Source organism: Eptatretus burgeri, chromosome 14, assembly GCF_056783735.1.
Source record: "Eptatretus burgeri isolate ZD-2024b chromosome 14, Ebu_testis_v1, whole genome shotgun sequence".
Taxonomy (NCBI): domain Eukaryota; kingdom Metazoa; phylum Chordata; class Myxini; order Myxiniformes; family Myxinidae; genus Eptatretus; species Eptatretus burgeri.
Genome location: NC_140974.1, coordinates 73,552,964 through 73,574,300, shown reverse-complemented (window position 1 = coordinate 73,574,300; position 21,337 = coordinate 73,552,964). Strand labels below are relative to the sequence as shown.

General features: G+C 39.3%; 1 protein-coding gene across 6 annotated transcripts in view; it reads left to right on the top strand.

The window, feature by feature from the left end:
- The window catches only part of LOC147013621 (SH2 domain-containing protein 3C-like), a 175,593-nt gene that overhangs the window by 34,472 nt on the left and 119,784 nt on the right, over positions 1–21,337 (top strand). For 2 of the 6 annotated variants that reach the window (XM_085855579.1, XM_085855583.1), the window contains one exon: positions 12,665–12,779. In XM_085855579.1, the coding sequence (XP_085711705.1) occupies positions 12,665–12,779 (115 nt within the window). Of the gene's footprint in view, positions 1–410; positions 555–12,664; positions 12,780–13,946; positions 14,083–15,557; positions 15,673–21,337 lie in introns of those variants that run through there. The other 4 variants (XM_085855581.1, XM_085855580.1, XM_085855584.1 and 1 more) reach the window with 4 other exon arrangements.

Genomic DNA, 21,337 nt, shown 5'->3' with positions numbered 1-21,337 from the left:
CATTGCTGGCCCTCACGGGCCTATTCACTCTGGTCTGACAAGCCAGCACAATTCCGCAGGGATTTCCACTGTTATAGCTGTATTTACTGCTGGACATCCCTCCAGTTCTGATGCAAGTTTTTTTTCTGTTTTCTTTCTGTGTTTCTTCGATTAAACTGCATTCTTTGGTTATCAGGCCATTTCAAGCATTCGTGATGTCCCTTTTTCTACGAGAAAAAGTTTCTATTCATAATATTGGGCTAAATCCTCCGTTAAGAAGGCATGTTAATTATACTTGAGGCCTCAGTATCTCTTGACTCCAAACATCCAGGAAGCATTGTGCTGATTTATACATGGCCGTATTTCTTTATGAGTCATGGAGGAGCCTCATCTCCCTGATCACACTGACAGGTTCAAATGGCATTTGTTCTGGAACATGCCCATTGTCATAATATGGTGGATCTACGGCAATATTATGACAGACTCCATCACCTGTCCTCAACCTGCTGTAGCATACGAGCCTCAGTATTGCTTTTGGAGCCTGCTGTCAAGCAACGATCCTGCTGACTACCCAGGTAAACTTATACTGTTGGTTTGACTAAGGAAACAAACTTTTAAACGTGATAATCCAAGGTGGAGGCTGAACTTGTGTATCAAGGTCCTGTGAACACTATGCCTACGTCGAGTATATGTTTGTAAGCTATAGTTGCAGGCAATCTGACATTTCCACCTCTCCTGGGTCATAAATTCCAAGCCCTGGGCTGCACGGTCACTCTTTTCTCTGTCCTGTTTCTTAACTTCCTGCCATACACCACCCCAGCCCCATACCTTAACTGCACAGCTCTTTTACTTCACAGCGTAATGCTTAAAGTGGTCCAATTGCGATGTCATTTGTCATCCTGCAGTTTTCCCTTTCATTCTTACACACACCTATATCCTTAATCCTAATTGTTACCCTAACAGGCACCCCTGATGAATCCTTTATAACCTCTTCTCGAGCTGAATGCTGACATTCTCCTGATGCCTAACTATAACCCCCAATTAACCTAATATTTTACGCAACCAAGATCGGTACCCTATTGTTAACCCATAACCCTACCAGCTGTTTAAATTGCATTGGGAACAAATTATTCAGATGATACAAACATAAGCTTTCCTTTGAGGTCTCAAACACTAAGTCGGCTATGAAGATCTGTCGGTAATAACCATGTGTCCAGCACTTGAGATGCCATTTTCAGAACGGTGCTGTGATATTTAGCACATGGTGTCTGACATGATGGACAGCCGACACAGCTGCCTGGACAGTCAAGACTCAGGTCCGCACGGACTTCTCACACGAGGCCTGCATGGAACAAAAGGCGGTTGTGGTACGCGTGGGCCGCTAATGGCAGTGATGCATCGGATAGAGTGCCCCACCCCTATTTCCAACCATCCTACCCTCACCATCCCACTTCACACAGTGCCAGAAGTCAGAATTTTAAAATGTCTCTTTCTTTTCGAGACACAGCCTCTTTCTTTTCAAAGGGATTCTGCTTGCATTCAGTCATCCAGAGATTATCAAGCACATACTTGTGTATCTTCTATCCGTCTCTTTCTGTCTTTCTAGATGTCCTGCACTTTGTCTGACTGCCTGTCTGCATGTTAAACTGTTGCCATTTTACAGCACCATAATGTCCTCAAAATGTTTCGGATTTGGAGCTGATACAGTAGCTGTAAGTCATCCATGAAGCTGGCTCTGTGATGATCGTGAATGACACTTAAAATCATAGGTCATTTTTTGAGGACTTGGTGAACAATAAATGTCAATGGTTTTCTGAATATTCTGTGCATTTTAGAAAGTGATTGTCTCTTGAGGAGCACTGAGTGAAATGGTCTCTTGAATTGAAGATCACTGAACGACAAAATAGTCTCTTGAATTGAAGATCACTGAACGATGAAATAGTCTGTTGAATTGAAGATCACTGAACGATGATATAGTCTGTTGAATTGAAGATCACTGAACGATGATATAGTCTGTTGAATTGAAGATCACTGAATGATGAAATAGTCTGTTGAATTGAAGATCAGTGAACAATGAAATAGTCTGTTGAATTGAAGATCACTGAATGATGAAATAGTCTGTTGAATTGAAGATCAGTGAACAATGAAATAGTCTGTTGAATTGAAGATCACTGAACGATGAAATAGTCTGTTGAATTGAAGATCACTGAACGATGAAATAGTCTGTTGAATTGAAGATCACTGAACGATGAAATAGTCTGTTGAATTGAAGATCACTGAACGATGATATAGTCTGTTGAATTGAAGATCACTGAATGATGAAATAGTCTGTTGAATTGAAGATCAGTGAACAATGAAATAGTCTGTTGAATTGAAGATCACTGAACGATGAAATAGTCTGTTGAATTGAAGATCACTGAACGATGATATAGTCTGTTGAATTGAAGATCACTGAACGATGATATAGTCTGTTGAATTGAAGATCAGTGAACAATGAAATAGTCTGTTGAATTGAAGATCACTGAACGATGAAATAGTCTGTTGAATTGAAGATCACTGAACGATGAAATAGTCTGTTGAATTGAAGATCACTGAATGATGAAATAATCTGTTGAATTGAAGATCACTGAATGATGATATAGTCTGTTGAATTGAAGATCAGTGAACAATGAAATAGTCTGTTGAATTGAAGATCACTGAACGATGAAATAGTCTGTTGAATTGAAGATCACTGAACGATGAAATAATCTGTTGAATTGAACATCACGGAACGTTGATATAGTCTGTTGAATTGAAGATCACTGAATGATGATATAGTCTGTTGAATTGAAGATCACTGAATGATGAAATAGTCTGTTGAATTGAAGATCACTGAACGTTGATATAGTCTGTTGAATTGAAGATCACTGAATGATGAAATAGTCTGTTGAATTGAAGATCACTGAACGATGAAATAGTCTGTTGAATTGAAGATCACTGAACGATGAAATAGTCTGTTGAATTGAAGATCACTGAACGTTGATATAGTCTGTTGAATTGAAGATCACTGAACGATGATATAGTCTGTTGAATTGAAGATCACTGAATGATGAAATAGTCTGTTGAATTGAAGATCAGTGAACAATGAAATAGTCTGTTGAATTGAAGATCACTGAACGATGATATAGTCTGTTGAATTGAAGATCAGTGAACAATGAAATAGTCTGTTGAATTGAAGATCACTGAACGATGAAATAGTCTGTTGAATTGAAGATCACTGAACGATGAAATAGTCTGTTGAATTGAAGATCACTGAACGATGAAATAGTCTGTTGAATTGAAGATCACTGAATGATGATATAGTCTGTTGAATTGAACATCACGGAACGTTGATATAGTCTGTTGAATTGAAGATCACTGAATGATGATATAGTCTGTTGAATTGAAGATCACTGAATGATGAAATAGTCTGTTGAATTGAAGATCACTGAACGTTGATATAGTCTGTTGAATTGAAGATCACTGAATGATGAAATAGTCTGTTGAATTGAAGATCACTGAATGATGAAATAATCTGTTGAATTGAAGATCACTGAACGATGAAATAGTCTGTTGAATTGAAGATCACTGAACGATGAAATAGTCTGTTGAATTGAAGATCACTGAACGTTGATATAGTCTGTTGAATTGAAGATCACTGAACGTTGATATAGTCTGTTGAATTGAAGATCACTGAATGATGAAATAGTCTGTTGAATTGAAGATCACTGAACGATGATATAGTCTGTTGAATTGAAGATCAGTGAACAATGAAATAGTCTGTTGAATTGAAGATCACTGAACGATGATATAGTCTGTTGAATTGAAGATCACTGAATGATGATATAGTCTGTTGAATTGAAGATCACTGAATGATGAAATAGTCTGTTGAATTGAAGATCACTGAATGATGAAATAGTCTGTTGAATTGAAGATCCCTGAATGATGAAATAGTCTGTTGAATTGAAGATCACTGAATGATGAAATAGTCTGTTGAATTGAAGATCACTGAATGATGATATAGTCTGTTGAATTGAACATCACTGAACGATGAAATAGTCTGTTGAATTGAAGATCACTGAATGATGAAATAGTCTGTTGAATTGAAGATCACTGAAGGATGAAATAGTCTGTTGAATTGAAGATCACTGAACGATGAAATAGTCTGTTGAATTGAAGATCACTGAACGATGATATAGTCTGTTGAATTGAAGATCACTGAACGATGATATAGTCTGTTGAATTGAAGATCACTGAACGATGAAATAGTCTGTTGAATTGAAGATCACTGAACGATGAAATAGACTGTTGAATTGAAGATCACTGAACGATGAAATAGTCTGTTGAATTGAAGATCGCTGAACGATGAAATAGTCTGTTGAATTGAAGATCACTGAACGATGATATAGTCTGTTGAATTGAAGATCACTGAACGATGAAATAGTCTGTTGAATTGAAGATCACTGAATGATGAAATAGTCTGTTGAATTGAAGATCACTGAATGATGATATAGTCTGTTGAATTGAAGATCACTGAATGATGAAATAGTCTGTTGAATTGAAGATCACTGAACGTTGATATAGTCTGTTGAATTGAAGATCACTGAACGTTGATATAGTCTGTTGAATTGAAGATCACTGAACGATGATATAGTCTGTTGAATTGAAGATCAGTGAACAATGAAATAGTCTGTTGAATTGAAGATCACTGAACGATGATATAGTCTGTTGAATTGAAGATCAGTGAACAATGAAATAGTCTGTTGAATTGAAGATCACTGAACGATGATATAGTCTGTTGAATTGAAGATCAGTGAACAATGAAATAGTCTGTTGAATTGAAGATCAGTGAACAATGAAATAGTCTGTTGAATTGAAGATCACTGAATGATGAAATAGTCTGTTGAATTGAAGATCACTGAAGGATGAAATAGTCTGTTGAATTGAAGATCACTGAACGATGAAATAGTCTGTTGAATTGAAGATCACTGAACGATGATATAGTCTGTTGAATTGAAGATCACTGAACGATGATATAGTCTGTTGAATTGAAGATCACTGAACGATGAAATAGTCTGTTGAATTGAAGATCACTGAACGATGAAATAGACTGTTGAATTGAAGATCACTGAACGATGAAATAGTCTGTTGAATTGAAGATCGCTGAACGATGAAATAGTCTGTTGAATTGAAGATCACTGAACGATGATATAGTCTGTTGAATTGAAGATCACTGAACGATGAAATAGTCTGTTGAATTGAAGATCACTGAATGATGAAATAGTCTGTTGAATTGAAGATCACTGAATGATGATATAGTCTGTTGAATTGAAGATCACTGAATGATGAAATAGTCTGTTGAATTGAAGATCACTGAACGTTGATATAGTCTGTTGAATTGAAGATCACTGAACGTTGATATAGTCTGTTGAATTGAAGATCACTGAACGATGATATAGTCTGTTGAATTGAAGATCAGTGAACAATGAAATAGTCTGTTGAATTGAAGATCACTGAACGATGATATAGTCTGTTGAATTGAAGATCAGTGAACAATGAAATAGTCTGTTGAATTGAAGATCACTGAACGATGATATAGTCTGTTGAATTGAAGATCAGTGAACAATGAAATAGTCTGTTGAATTGAAGATCACTGAACGATGAAATAGTCTGTTGAATTGAAGATCACTGAATGATGAAATAATCTGTTGAATTGAAGATCAGTGAATGATGAAATAATCTGTTGAATTGAACATCACGGAACGTTGATATAGTCTGTTGAATTGAAGATCACTGAATGATGATATAGTCTGTTGAATTGAAGATCACTGAATGATGATATAGTCTGTTGAATTGAAGATCACTGAACGATGAAATAGTCTGTTGAATTGAAGATCACTGAATGATGATATAGTCTGTTGAATTGAAGATCACTGAACGATGAAATAGTCTGTTGAATTGAAGGTCACTGAACGATGAAATAGTCTGTTGAATTGAAGATCACTGAACGTTGATATAGTCTGTTGAATTGAAGATCACTGAACGATGAAATAGTCTGTTGAATTGAAGATCACTGAATGATGATATAGTCTGTTGAATTGAAGATCACTGAATGATGATATAGTCTGTTGAATTGAAGATCACTGAATGATGATATAGTCTGTTGAATTGAAGATCACTGAACGAGATATAGTCTGTTGAATTGAAGATCACTGAACGATGAAATAGTCTGTTGAATTGAAGATCACTGAACGTTGATATAGTCTGTTGAATTGAAGATCACTGAACGATGAAATAGTCTGTTGAATTGAAGATCACTGAATGATGATATAGTCTGTTGAATTGAAGATCACTGAACGATGATATAGTCTGTTGAATTGAAGATCACTGAATGATGATATAGTCTGTTGAATTGAAGATCACTGAACGAGATATAGTCTGTTGAATTGAAGATCACTGAACGATGATATAGTCTGTTGAATTAAAGATCACTGAATGATGAAATAGTCTGTTGCATTGAAGATCACTGAATGATCAAATAGTCTGTTGCATTGAAGATCACTGAATGATGAAATAGTCTGTTGCATTGAAGATCACTGAATGATCAAATAGTCTGTTGAACTGAAGATCACTTAATGATGAAATAGTCTGTTGAATTGAAGATCACTGAACGATGATATAGTCTGTTGAATTGAAGATCACTGAACGATGAAATAGTCTGTTGAATTGAAGATCAGTGAACAATGAAATAGTCTGTTGAATTGAAGATCACTGAACGATGAAATAGTCTGTTGAATTGAAGATCACTGAATGATGAAATAGTCTGTTGAATTGAAGATCAGTGAACAATGAAATAGTCTGTTGAATTGAAGATCACTGAACGATGAAATAGTCTGTTGAATTGAAGATCACTGAACGATGAAATAGTCTGTTGAATTGAAGATCACTGAATGATGATATAGTCTGTTGAATTGAAGATCACTGAATGATGATATAGTCTGTTGAATTGAAGATCACTGAATGATGAAATAGTCTGTTGAATTGAAGATCACTGAATGATGATATAGTCTGTTGAATTAAAGATCACTGAACGATGAAATAGTCTGTTGAATTGAAGATCACTGAACGATGAAATAGTCTGTTGAATTGAAGATCACTGAATGATGAAATAATCTGTTGAATTGAAGATCACTGAATGATGATATAGTCTGTTGAATTGAACATCACAGAACGTTGATATAGTCTGTTGAATTAAAGATCACTGAATGATGAAATAGTCTGTTGCATTGAAGATCACTGAATGATCAAATAGTCTGTTGAACTGAAGATCACTGAATGATGAAATAGTCTGTTGAATTGAAGATCACTGAGCAAAATAGTCTGTTGAATTGAAGATCACTGAATGATGATATAGTCTGTTGAATTGAAGATCACTGAACGATGAAATAGTCTGTTGAATTGAAGATCACTGAACGATGAAATAGTCTGTTGAATTGAAGATCACTGAATGATGATATAGTCTGTTGAATTGAAGATCACTGAACGATGAAATAGTCTGTTGAATTGAAGATCACTGAACGATGAAATAGTCTGTTGAATTGAAGATCACTGAACGATGAAATAGTCTGTTGAATTGAAGATCACTGAACGTTGATATAGTCTGTTGAATTGAAGATCACTGAACGATGAAATAGTCTGTTGAATTGAAGATCACTGAATGATGATATAGTCTGTTGAATTGAAGATCACTGAACGATGAAATAGTCTGTTGAATTGAAGATCACTGAATGATGATATAGTCTGTTGAATTGAAGATCACTGAATGATGATATAGTCTGTTGAATTGAAGATCACTGAATGATGATATAGTCTGTTGAATTGAAGATCACTGAATGATGATATAGTCTGTTGAATTGAACATCATGGAACGTTGATATAGTCTGTTGAATTGAAGATCACTGAATGATGATATAGTCTGTTGAATTGAAGATCACTGAACGATGAAATAGTCTGTTGAATTGAAGATCACTGAATGATGATATAGTCTGTTGAATTGAAGATCACTGAATGATGATATAGTCTGTTGAATTGAAGATCACTGAACGATGAAATAGTCTGTTGAATTGAAGATCACTGAACGATGAAATAGTCTGTTGAATTGAAGATCACTGAATGATGATATAGTCTGTTGAATTGAAGATCACTGAACGATGAAATAGTCTGTTGAATTGAAGATCACTGAACGATGAAATAGTCTGTTGAATTGAAGATCACTGAATGATGATATAGTCTGTTGAATTGAAGATCACTGAACGATGAAATAGTCTGTTGAATTGAAGATCACTGAATGATGATATAGTCTGTTGAATTGAAGATCACTGAACGTTGATATAGTCTGTTGAATTGAAGATCACTGAACGAGATATAGTCTGTTGAATTGAAGATCACTGAACGAAATGGTCTGTTGAATTAAAGATCACTGAATGATGAAATAGTCTGTTGCATTGAAGATCACTGAATGATGATATAGTCTGTTGAATTGAAGATCACTGAATGATGAAATAGTCTGTTGAATTGAAGATCACTGAATGATGAAATAGTCTGTTGAATTAAAGATCACTGAATGATCAAATAGTCTGTTGAACTGAAGATCACTTAATGATGAAATAGTCTGTTGAATTGAAGATCACTGAGCAAAATAGTCTGTTGAATTGAAGATCACTGAGCAAAATAGTCTGTTGAATTGAAGATCACTGAACGACAAACTATTTGAAGAAATCACTGTTTCATTTGTCGTAAAATATTATTTTTTCAATGCACAGGGTGAGGCTCGAGGAAGAGCTCGCTGGACGACAGACTGGAAGTTGGACAAATCGATGGGGGAATAGGCGGAGGAGGGACAGACAGACTTGTAAACAACATTGGAATGAATAGATAAAGCTGCCGGCAAAGGGTGGTTGGGTTGATGAAAATGTAAAAGCTCACAGGTCGGTTTGAGAGACAACATGCGTTGACAATAGTATGCCAAACTTGATGGATTGCAGGGAAGAGAATAACAGTACAGACATCGGGACGCGATTCCACAGACCAGAGAAAAGGACGAAGGAAGTCGACGTGAGCAGAAAGATTATATTTGCAATTATCTTGCTTTTTGGATTCATGGGTTCACACCGCAGTTGTTGCAGAATATCCAGTAACGGGTCTTCCCGACCACTTTCAAAAATGCTTGAGAATCATATTTTTATTTCTGCAAGAAAAACTTGCGTCACCTTCAAAGTTGTGTCAAGAATCACTGCCATTGCAAGCATGTTCCAGAGATCGAATGGTGTTCTCATTGAAGGAGCGTCTCGTTCGATTTGCTGTAGTACGACATTTCAATGTAGTGTCGAGGAGGGATGGAATTGAACCAAAGTATGCAACTGCACATCAATTGTACCCTCAGGGCCTCAGCCTTTTTTTTTATAAAATAATTGTTCATCTCTTTGTGATGAAGAGCACGTTGACGTTCATTCTTCCTCTCCATCCATTGATGAGCTTTTCTTTGTGCGTTGCAAGGAACCTCACCGGCTCTTTGTTCCTTGCTTTTAATCCACCACTGCAAAGCAGCTCTTGGGAGAACGTGCACAAAACTTCACAAAGAACTCTTCCTCTCTCAAACCTCTCAAGTCAAATAAAGAATCAGTACAACCGACCCGAACAAACTTAGCCTCCATATACTTAAGAACGCAGTCGCTAAGCACCAGTGGTGTGGACGTTCGGTATGTTATTAACGTGTGCATATGTAAACACACGTGAACAGCACAACCTACGAATGTTTAAAGGCATCATGTCTTGAGTAGAATATGTTGCCTGAAAGGATAGTACAATGAAAGCACACTTACATTTGAGCTGTCTGTGTGGGTCCAATTTCCAATTTGACGATAAACTGTCTGATCGATGATGGACAGGTAGGGCATTGCATCATGTGATGCACCTGCGTTCTCTGTTTTCTGGCATTAGCTGGTGGAAAGTTAAAGGTCCGATTGTTGTCTTTCACCGAGGCATCAATAGTGTGTGTCGTCCGTTCAAAGGATGTTAAACTGGGCGTTTCGTCTGGCAGCATTAATTAGTGGAAGTTAAAGATCTCATGGTGTGATTCTCGAAGAGTAGGCGAGCCATCTCCGGCACCCTGAACAGGGGGCGTTGCATTAGCGGCACACCCTCAGCCAATGATGCTGCTCACATTCCTTGGGTTGCATACAAAACTGGAATGCCACTGGGTGGAGTGGAGCGCATACCTCCGCCAGGCTGAACAGTTTGTTTTGTATCCCTCTGATAGGCTGATCCGGATTCGGACCTGAACCAAAATCGAATTGCCTTCTTCTTGTGACCTGCCACCTCATCCAGCATGTTATGTCATAACTTGTCCACAACTTTTTGAAATATCAAAAAAAAATATATATATATATAATTAATTGTTTTTGGCCCTATCTCTCAATGGCGAAGAATCACTGAAAAAATTCTCGAATCCGGATCTGGATCTTCACCAAAATCGAATCGATTCATTCTCGTCACACACACACACACACACACACACACACACACACACACACACACTCACACACACACACACACACACACACACACACACACACACACACACACACACACACACACACACACACACACACACACACACACACACACTCTCTCCACCAAGTTTCATCCAAATGTGTGCGCAACTATGTGAGATATCCTGTTCACAGTCAAACAAACAAACACAAACAGGGGTGAAAACATAACCTCGGTCCACCTTCGGTTGCGGAGATAATAATAATAATAATAATAATAATAATAATAATAATAATAAGAGCGATAATTGTTTTGTAAGACATGCCCCCTACCAATGTGATATTTTCTAAGTCCAAAAAGGGCACAACTCTGTTAAAAATCGACGAAACACCCTGAAACTCGAACTTGTTCTGCAACTTATCATCATAAAACCATGTACCGAGTTTCAGTTAAATATTTTAAAAGGTGTGGGGGGGGAGGGGGGAGGTATGAAAAACCACAGGTGGGACGGATGGAGAGCAAACCTGTAGTCCCTCCGGTGAAACCGTTCGGCGACTCATACAAGGGTGTCTTTCACGAGGAGTCGTCGAGTTATAGCCTGTTCCCTCACCAAATCCCAATTCCCAAATCCCAAGTTCCTGACACCTCAAGTCGAACGTCATGAGGCCGAGCCAGCCGGTTTGTGAAGGATTTGGGCCAAAACGTTTCGTCAGTTGATCGAACCGCACAAAAAGGTGGAAATAATTGTTGCAGCGAATGAAGTAGTGGTATTGGTAGTGAGTAAAATAAGTGTGTGTGTGCATTTGAAAACAAAAGTTGCAGACGGGCTTGCGACAGACGCTCCTTTTACAAAGAAAGCTCGGTGGTGTCATGGTTAGAGCGTCCGCTCCGAGTCTGGGGGTTCAAACCCCGGCTGAGTCATAACAAAGACTTTAAACTTGGTACGTGCTGCTTCCTTGCTTGACGTTCAGCATTTAAAAGGATAAGACGACCCCCATCGGTTGGCATCCATGGGCAGGAGGAAATTCCTCCTTAGGAAATGCCATACTGAGTGCGGTGAGAAATTTGCTGCCATTGTTGTGATGTCGCTGGTACCCAGAATTCCCTGGGAAGTGACGCACTTCCCCAAAGCTCAGTGGATGTTTGTCTAATCTAACAGTCCTGTGTTGTGTTATGTTGCGTGAGCTTCATTACCATGAATGATTATTATCAGCCTTAGATAATGCCAACAAAATTTAAAAAGCAGACTAGATGACTGGGAGATTCAGTCAGTTGAGCACATAGGAAGAGACATGTCCTGCCAGGAATCCATGTACATGAGACGAAACTTGGGCCTCGGCCTGGGCTGAACGCTTGAGCAGCAAGGCTCATTTCAAGGTCATTAACCCAGCTGTTGAGGCCTGCAGTTTGAGGACAGCCTTGTGTCATGCCGAGCTGACGTTGATGACACTTGCGAAAACAATCTCAACACATTGCTGTTCCGTTCTCGTTCTCCTGCACATCACGATGTTTCATATTGCGTTGTCAAATTGTGAGTCTCGAATTGCGAGGTTTTCCACACTTGGGGAGTTTTCTGTCCTCCAACTCCTCATTGGGGAAATGGAACAATTCATTTTGTTTGGTAATATGGAGCACTTGGTTAAATGTACAACCTACTAGTTTTCATCGTCTGCTTCCGGATGCAGACAGGACAGATGCACCTTCGTGCGTGTGCACTGTTGGGCTCAGGAACCTACTTCTCCAACTCCGACTCCTACTCCTACTCCTACCTCTACTCTTACTTCTACTCCTCCTCCTCATACTACTACTACTACTACTACTCCTGCGTTTGGCCCAAGTCTTTCATGAACCGGTTGGTTAGGCCTGACGTCCGACTCAGGCTAGGGCAGGAATATGGAATTTGTTGTAAGTGCCAGCGATAGTTCACCTACTCTTTGTGAAAGACACCGTGGGAATCTTTAATAACATCCACCAAGTAATGTATCAGCAAAAGGGGAAGGATGTTGGGCTGAGGAATCCAAGATTTTATGTCTGGTTTTGCCACCGAATGAACCGGCACTGTGGACTCCCTCCAAACATAACCCCCTGATGTTTGCCTCCATTCACCCATCCCTAGGAGATTCTGCACTTGTCAGAATGTGAGCTTCGTGAGTTGGGTGTGCGGAACGCGGCACACCGGGCCCACATCATGTCCAGCCTTTCCATGCTTCGTGACGGTGAACGACGGAAAGGTACGTCCATCATTCCATCATGATACTACTCCATGTGGAGTTCAAGCACATCACCTGAGTTGCGCAACGAGCCCCGTTAAACCCAATCTTTTTAGCGAGGACTTCGTGCTTTCGAGTTGTCAAATCAATTTGTGGTGGCTCCACGATGCCATGGATGATGACCTTGAGTGAGGTATCAAGTCGGTGGGATACCTGCTGGTGTAACTCGTCACTCGAGGGAGGGTGATACAGGAATGGACACCTGGACGTTACCATTCCAATAGGGGTAATGGGATAAACAGCTGCGGTTTCCCCCACCCCGTTCCTTTTGCCATCTCCTTGACCCCAAACCACCTGCTCTCTCCCTCCCCCCTCCCTCACCCCCTCCCCCCCTCCCTCGCTTTCTCTGTAACACTGCCTTTAATTAATTACCGACTGCATTGTGTTCATCTCAAAGAGCTTCTCATGATGACCATGAATTAACGAGACGGTTTATTTATTTGTGCTTGTATTAATTATTTCGTGCAGTTGATTTGTGTTTGTCATGACAAAAAAAGAAGGTTTGAACCAAAAATCTCAGCTTTTATCAACTTTCAATACATTCAACGTGTGTCAATTTCAATACATTCAACGTGTGTCAATTTCAATACATTCAACGTGTGTCAATTTCAATACATTCAACGTGTGTTTGAACAACGTGTTTGAAAACCTCGGGGATAAACACCCTTACCCCCCCCCCCTCCAGAAAGGTGAAAAAAGCTGAACAACGGGGTCCGAGTACAGGATGTGCATCTGATTGTGTAGCATATGGTAAAATTAAACAATTAACGATATTAATTAAATTGTATTTTAATTTGCTTCATTCCATCATTCGCCACTTGTACACATTCAGTAAGCGGTCCATCCTGCCTTAATTAATTAATTATCATTGATTAACATGATTATGCTCATAATGCAAGTCGACTGCAATATAATGTCACGTGCCGAATGTAAGGGCTTTCCGATCGATGTTCGCTGTTGTTATCATCCACTGCCCTGATTTCCCGCCAATTTCGATCACAATAATGTAAAGGAGGGAAGGGGGTGCGGGTGGAGGAAGCACTGGGGGCGTGGCCTGTTCACTTGCTAATAAGGCACATTGGCCAATCAGATGCGCCGGGGGGCGTGGCCTGTTGGTTTGGAGATGGTTGATGAGTCGTCACGGACAGATGGAGCTGCTGTTGCGAGAGGTAGTCGTAGTAGTGCGTCCATAAACATCATGATAGATGTTGTATAAAGAGAGACCAAGCTCACGGCAGGGTTCGGACGAGGACAAAACATCAAGGTATCACGTTGGTATATACACATATTCGTTACTTGTCTGCCCTCGTTGAATATTTTTGATGTACTTGTCTGACGTTGTGCAGTCTGTCTGTAAACATCTCTCTCCGTAAAGGTTCCTCATCTGTTCACATTGTCTGTTCCTGTGTTTGTCTCTTTTTTTGATTGTTATTTCTCTCTACTTGACTTGATAATCAAAATGTATGTTTTTTTTGTTCAGTTGAAGTCATTACAGCTGATACATCTGTCCACTTCTCGCTGATGTAGAGTTTAGTAAAATTCAGTCACCACATAGACGAGCCATCCAGAAGGTTGGTAGTGGTAGTTATGACCTGATCAAATTGTATATGAGATGTGGACAAGAAGTTAAGGCGCAAGCACATGTTATTTTGCTAATGTGAGACCATGACCTGGGATTACCGAAATGTTATCAACCTTTTTGTTATGTTGATGAGGCCACTAAACGTTGACACAGCTGTCATGCACAGAATTGTTAAGCTGTTGCAATACCACAGGGCTCAACCCCCCCCCCCCTCAACCCTCCCCCACCCCACTCGTCTTTTCACTAACACCGGTTACAGTGCCTATAGAAAGTCTACATCCCCTTTCAAAATTTTCACCTTTTGTTGCCTTATTGCCTGGAATGAAATTGCAGTACATCAGACTTTTTACACCTTTATTTACACGTCGTAACCCACAACTTCCAAGTGATAAAAATTCGACAAATTTCAGAAAATTAATTTAAAATACAAAACTTGAATATCTTGGTTTGACAAGTGTCCACCGCCCTGAGTTAATACTTGGCGGAAGCACATTTCACAGCAATTACAGCTGTGAGTTTGTTGGGATAGGTCTCGACCAACTTTGCACACCTTGATTCGGCAATATTTGCCCATTCTTCTGTACAAAACTGTTCAAGCTCATCAAGTTGTGTGGGGAGTGTTGATGGACAGGAATCTTCAAATCATGCCACGGATTTTCTATTGGATTTAGGTCGGGGCTCTGACTGGGCCAACCAAGGACATTTATCCTTTTGTTCCTTACCCCCTCCAGTGTAGCTCTGGATGTGTACTTGGGGTCGTTGTCCTGCTGAAAGGTGAACTTCCATCCAAATTTCAGCTTTCTTGCAGAGGGCAGCAGGTTTTCCTCTCGGATTTTTCGGTATTTTGTTCCATCAATTTTGTCTTCTATCTTGGCAAGTGCCCCAGTCCCTGCTGATGAGAAACATCCCCATAACATGATGCCACTACCATACGTCACAGTGGGGATGGTGTTCTTTGTGTGATGTGCTGTGTTGCATTTGCGCCAAATGTAGCGTTTTGCATTTAGGCCAAAAAGTTCCATCTTGGTTTCATCAGACCACAAAACTTTTTGCAATATGGCTTCATAATCTCCAGAGTGCTTTTTTGCAGACCTCAAATGGGACTCAATGTGGGCTTCTTTGAGTAATGACTTCCTTCTTGCCCCACTACTGTACAGGCCAGACTTGTGGAGTGCTTGGGATATTGTTGTCACATGCACACAGTGACCAATCTTTGCCATAAAGGCCTGCAGCTCTTTCAATGTTGCCATCAACGTCTTGGTGGCCTCCCTGGTCAGTTTCCTCCTTGCTTGATCATCATGTTTGGAAGGCCGGCCTGATCTAGGCAAGGTCTTGATGGTACCATATGCCTTCCACTTCTTAATGATTGTCTTGACTGTGCTCCAAGGAATATTCAAGGCCTTTGAAATATTTTTATACCCATCCTCTGATATTTGCCTTTCCACAACTTTATCCTGGAGGACTTTTGAAAGCTCCTTGGTGCTCATGGTTGAGTCTTTGCTGTGAAATGCACTACCCAGTGGAGGGAACCTATGGGAACTGCTGATTTTATTCTGAAAGTATCAGAATCATGACAATTTCACACAGGTGGAGGCCAATTAACTTGGTGTGTGATTTTAGAGGTGATTGTTTACACCTGTTGGTTACCTCCACCACATAAGGTGAAGGAGGTTATGTTTTCACCCCTTTCTGTCTGTTTGTTTGTCTGTGTGCAGGGTATCTCAAAAAGTTGTGGACAGTTTCAGATGAAATTTGGTGGACAGGTTGGGTGTGCGACAAGGACGAACTGATTAGATTTTGGTGAAGATCCAGATCCGACAACAATAATTTTTAAAGTGATTCTTCACCATTGAGAGTTCGGGCCAAAAATGATACCTTGCACGATATCTCAAAAAGTTTTGGACGGATTCGGACAAAACTTGGTGGACATGGGGGTGTGACAAGGAAGAATTGTTTCGATTTTGGTGAAAATCTGAATCCAGCTCCGGATGTCATAATTTTTTCAGTGATTCTTCACCATTGAGATATAGGGTGAAACCGATATATAGCACGATATCTCAAAAAGGTGTGGACGGATTCGGATGAAACTTCGTGGATAGGTTGGGTGTGTGGCAAGGAAGAATTCATTCGATTTTGGTGAAGATCCAAATCTGGATCTAGATACGAGAATTGTTTAATTTTTGAAGTCATTCTTCACCATTGAGGGTTCGGGCTAAAACGTTATAGTACTGTTTAGCGTGATATTTAAAAAATGTAATGGGTCCGATATGTTCTTGTGGATCAGGCATTTGGTGGTGGAGGTTTACGCTCTAGCGAGTGCCCTTCCAGTTTATAATTGCTATTATAAGGGTGGTGGACACTTTTCCAGCCAAGATATTCTAGTTTTGTGCTTTTAACTAATTTTATGAAATTTGTAGAATTTGTTTTTCACTTTGAAGTTGTGGGTTACGATGTGTAAATAGAGGTGGGAAAAGTCTGATTTAATGTCATTTAATTCCAGGCTATGAGACAACAAAAGGTGAAAAATTTGAAATGGGGTGGAGACTTTCTATCGGCACTGTGTGCATAAATATAATGACTGGAATGCCGGAACGGTGAAGGATTTACGACAGTTGAAAAGCTTGAATGGAGATTATTTGATCATAACATTGGTGAAGTGAAGTTGTTTGAGAATGCGGTTTGGAAATGGAACATGAGAATGGAGGTTCGAGTACGGATGTTTGAAAATGAGAGTTTGCGGATGAAATACGAAACATGAGAATGGAGGTTCGAGTATGGGTGTGCTTGTGGAGTATAGACCCCCATATATTACATGCAAAATGGCAAAAATGAGGAAAATAGATACAATGAAAAGAAAGAAATGGAGAAATAAAGAGAGGGCGAGAAAGAGAAAGAAAGAGAGGGAGATAGGGAACGAAGGATGTACCAAAAAGGTTAGGGATAGGGTAGGGGTCCAGTGATCGCAATTAATTGCATTAAAGGTATTTACTTATGTAAATAAATAAATAAATAAATAAAGGAAGTGATGGGTAGTGTGGAAAGATAGTTCACAAACAGGCTATCAAAAAAAAAGAATTCGCATTGTTGCACATTTCTGCAGCACAAATCATCACAAATTTAAAACTGCACAGATTAAAGTCAAGTGAATCCCAAGAATAATGTCCAGTGTAAATAAATGTGTTTGTTTTTTTTGAAAAGGTTGTTCTTGTAAATGGAAGGTGAGACTTGTTCAATGGGCTCGTAGGATAATTCTGAAGTTCACAGTTTTTTTTGTAAATAAATATGTAAGTGCATTCAGTCGATCGTTTCTATGTAAGTGATGCATCGAGAATCCAAGGTTATATAAATGCATTTCATCTTTCTTAAGAATTTTGTTTTCATAAAATAAAAGATCAGGATGTGTCCGATGACCTTTATTTCAGACAATTCTCATGACACTTTTTTTGTCATAATAAGATTTTATTCATAAGCAATTTAGAGGAATCATCCCAGGCAAGTAAACCATAATTTAACCGAGACGGAGTAAGAGTAGAATATAATATTAGAGCGATGGATTTGGGAAATAAATTATTTAATCTATTGATGATACTAACATTACGAGATACTCTTTTACAGAACTCATTTACATGCGTACTCCACAAAAGGTGGTCATCAAGTATCACGCCAAGGAATTTCGTTCATTCGATCTTCCGCACTCTTTGTTCGTTTATGAGAATAGGTTCGAGGTGCACAGATAGTGCATTGCTTTAAAATTGTTAATACCATCATAGCCTGCACTTTTGTGATTTTTAAAAAAGTTTTTTGACAATGTCAAAAATTTCAGTTAGGTGGGAAGGAAATATAAATATTGAGTTCAGATTTTGACCATCCATGTAGTCATAAAATTTCTGGTTTCTTGTGGGAATATTTCTGGCTGGGTCAGCACCTGGAGTTACAGTATGGAGACAAAGTTTGTGAACCCTTGAGGAATTTTCTGTGTTTCTGCATAAATTTGACCTAAAATGTGATCAGATCTTCATCGAAGTCCTGATAATAGATAAAGAGAACCTGATTAAACAAAGAGGACACAAATAAACGTTTTCATTTATTTATTGAGCAAAATGATCCAACTTTCAATTTATTTGTCGAAAAAAGTATTTTTTAACGTTAACGTTGAGTAACTGGTGGTACCCCATTGAGCAGCAATAACTTCAACCAAACGTTTCCTGTAACTGTTGGTTAGTCCTGCACTTCAGCTTGGAGGATTTTTGTCCCATTCCTCCTTGCAGAACTACTTCAACTCAGAGATATTTGTGAGCTTTCTTACATGAACTGCTCGCTTTAGGTTCTGCCACAACATTTCAATTGGGTTAAGGTTTGGACTTTGACTTGGCCATTCCGAAACTCAAAATCTCTTCTGCTTCAGCCATTCTGTTGTAGATTTACTTGTGTGTTTAGGATTATTGTCTTGCTGCATGACCCACTTTCTGTGAAGCTTCAGCTCATGGACCTTCTCCTGAAGAATTTGCTTGTACAATCCAGAATTCATGATTCCGTCAATGGCAAGCGGTCCGAGTCCTGAGGCAGCAAAGCAGTCCCAAACCATGATACTCTCACCACCACGCTTCAGGGTTGGGATGAGGTTCTTATGTTGGAATGCAATGTTTGTTTTTCACCAAACATAGCGTTTCTCATTTAAGCTAAAAAGTTCCACTTTTGACTTATCTGTCCACAGAGCATTTTTTCACCAGCCTTCTGGATCATCCAGGTGGTCTTTGGCAAACTTGAGATAAGTGGCAATGTTCTTCTTGGAGAGCAGTGGTTTCCTCCTTGTTATCCACCCAGACACAACATTCTTGTTCAGTGTTTTCCTGATGGTAGACTCATGAACACTGACATTAGCCAATGCAAGAGAGGCCTGCAGATCCTTAGACATCCTAGGGTCCTTACCCTAGGGTCCTTTGTGACCTCCTGGATTATTGTAGGCCTTGCTCTTGGAGTGATTTTTTGTGTTGGACAACCGCTCCTGGAAAGAGTAACAAAGGTGTTGAAATTTCTCCGTTTGTACACCATCTGCTTGACAGTGGATTGGTGTAGCCCAACATCTTTAGAAATGCTTTTATAACCCTTTGCAGACCGATGAGCATCGACAACTCTTTTTCTGAGGTCTTCAGAAACCTGTTTTCATTGGGGCATGACACTCTTCCACAAACCTGTGTGGTGATGACCTGACTGATGGTGATGAACAAAGTTTATGTTTTTCATATGGGGCAGAACCATCCAAATCAAAATAAAGACCAATTACTGCACCATCGTTCCAAGAAGGAAGCCAGACATAACAACACACACACACGCAAATTATACCGCTGAGGTTGTTTACATTGATCAAACTCTCCCGAAGAGTACTTGACTGAATCGGGAATTGATTTTTAAATAATTTTTTCGTTGCCCGATTTGAACGAAACTTGATACTGCACACCGCAGGAGAATGGTGAGTAAGGTGGCCCTAAAATTTTTGCGCTATTGTGTACCGTTTTGGCTGTATTTCGGGAACATACATACATACATACATACATACATACATACAAGATGAGAGTTTTCGTAATATATATATATATATATATATATATATATATATATATATATATATATATATATATATATGTCAAATTGAACCCCCTAACTTGACGAGGCAGCAGGGCACAGATGGAGTCCCATCACAGCGATTGCTGTACTACCTGCCAGCATTGAGTGTCGCTTGCCTCGCGAGCACATTGTCTCTGCCCTGCTGATCACCAGTCAGGAGGTTTGCAGTCAGGAATATTAAATTCAACCAAAGAAGCACACTGCTGTGACATAATGCTGACGTCATGTACATAAATTACACCAACACATCACCTCCAAACGAGGAGGCATCCGTATGGTACTCAAACCTTTGCAGACTGAGATTAAAGCCTTTGCTCATGAACAGACGAAAGCAGAGACGTCGATCTCGATACATAGTCACTGTACACCCAATATAATATACCGATATAGGATGCACTGTATATTGCGTGTGATGTCTCCTACAATGGAATTTACAAAATGTCTCCCCCACCTTACTGTCATGTTTGCGAGAAAAATGAAACCAACTCTTTATTTTCAAAGTTTATAAACAAAACAAAGTTGCAAAACCTTTTTTTTTTTATTTTTTTTATTTTTTAAATCTTCACTTGACTTTCCTGTTGTTGTAAGACAGGTGTCGGTGAGCATAGATTGTGAAAATTACAAAATGAACCGAACCACTGTGTGCGTGTTTGTTTCTTCATCGTCCAGTTCAATATCCTGGTACAATAGAACGAAACCCCCCTAAAAACAGGGCGCTCGGCTTCCCTTGTCCATCTGTGGCCCACTTCTGGGCCGGTCGGGTTTCAGTTGTTGCAGTTTCTGTACCTGTTTGAGTTTTATTGCATTTTAATCCCCAATCTGCTAACCTTACTCGTAGATTGTGCAACGGCAGATGTACAGGGAAATGGATTCATGGATGTACGGTCGAGGATAAAGTTACAGACAGGTGTACAGGAAATTGACAACTACTGTAGGTATGAGGAAGAAATTATTTTCTTTTCTTTTTTTTTATTGTCTAACCAACATCACAATGCCGGCCGTTGGCCTCTTTAGCCTTTGCTGCTATTGTTGTTCACCAGGAGAAAAAGCAGCCGCTCGAAATGACAATGGCTATGTATCCTGTTTGTCAGTTTACGGTTTTTGTTTTTCTGTGTGAAGACGGAAGGCTTGAGAGTCGGGGGTTTGGTTGAGCCTGAGAACAATGAAAACCAGTCACCCACGTCCTATGGGCCACTTCATCCGCTTGGGACGCGTTTGGATCTGTAGAAACCTAAAATTCAACCTTGTTTTCTCGTGTAGGTAGTCCAAAGATTATGTTAATTATGACTGTGCTTTTAATTCAAGTTCTTTT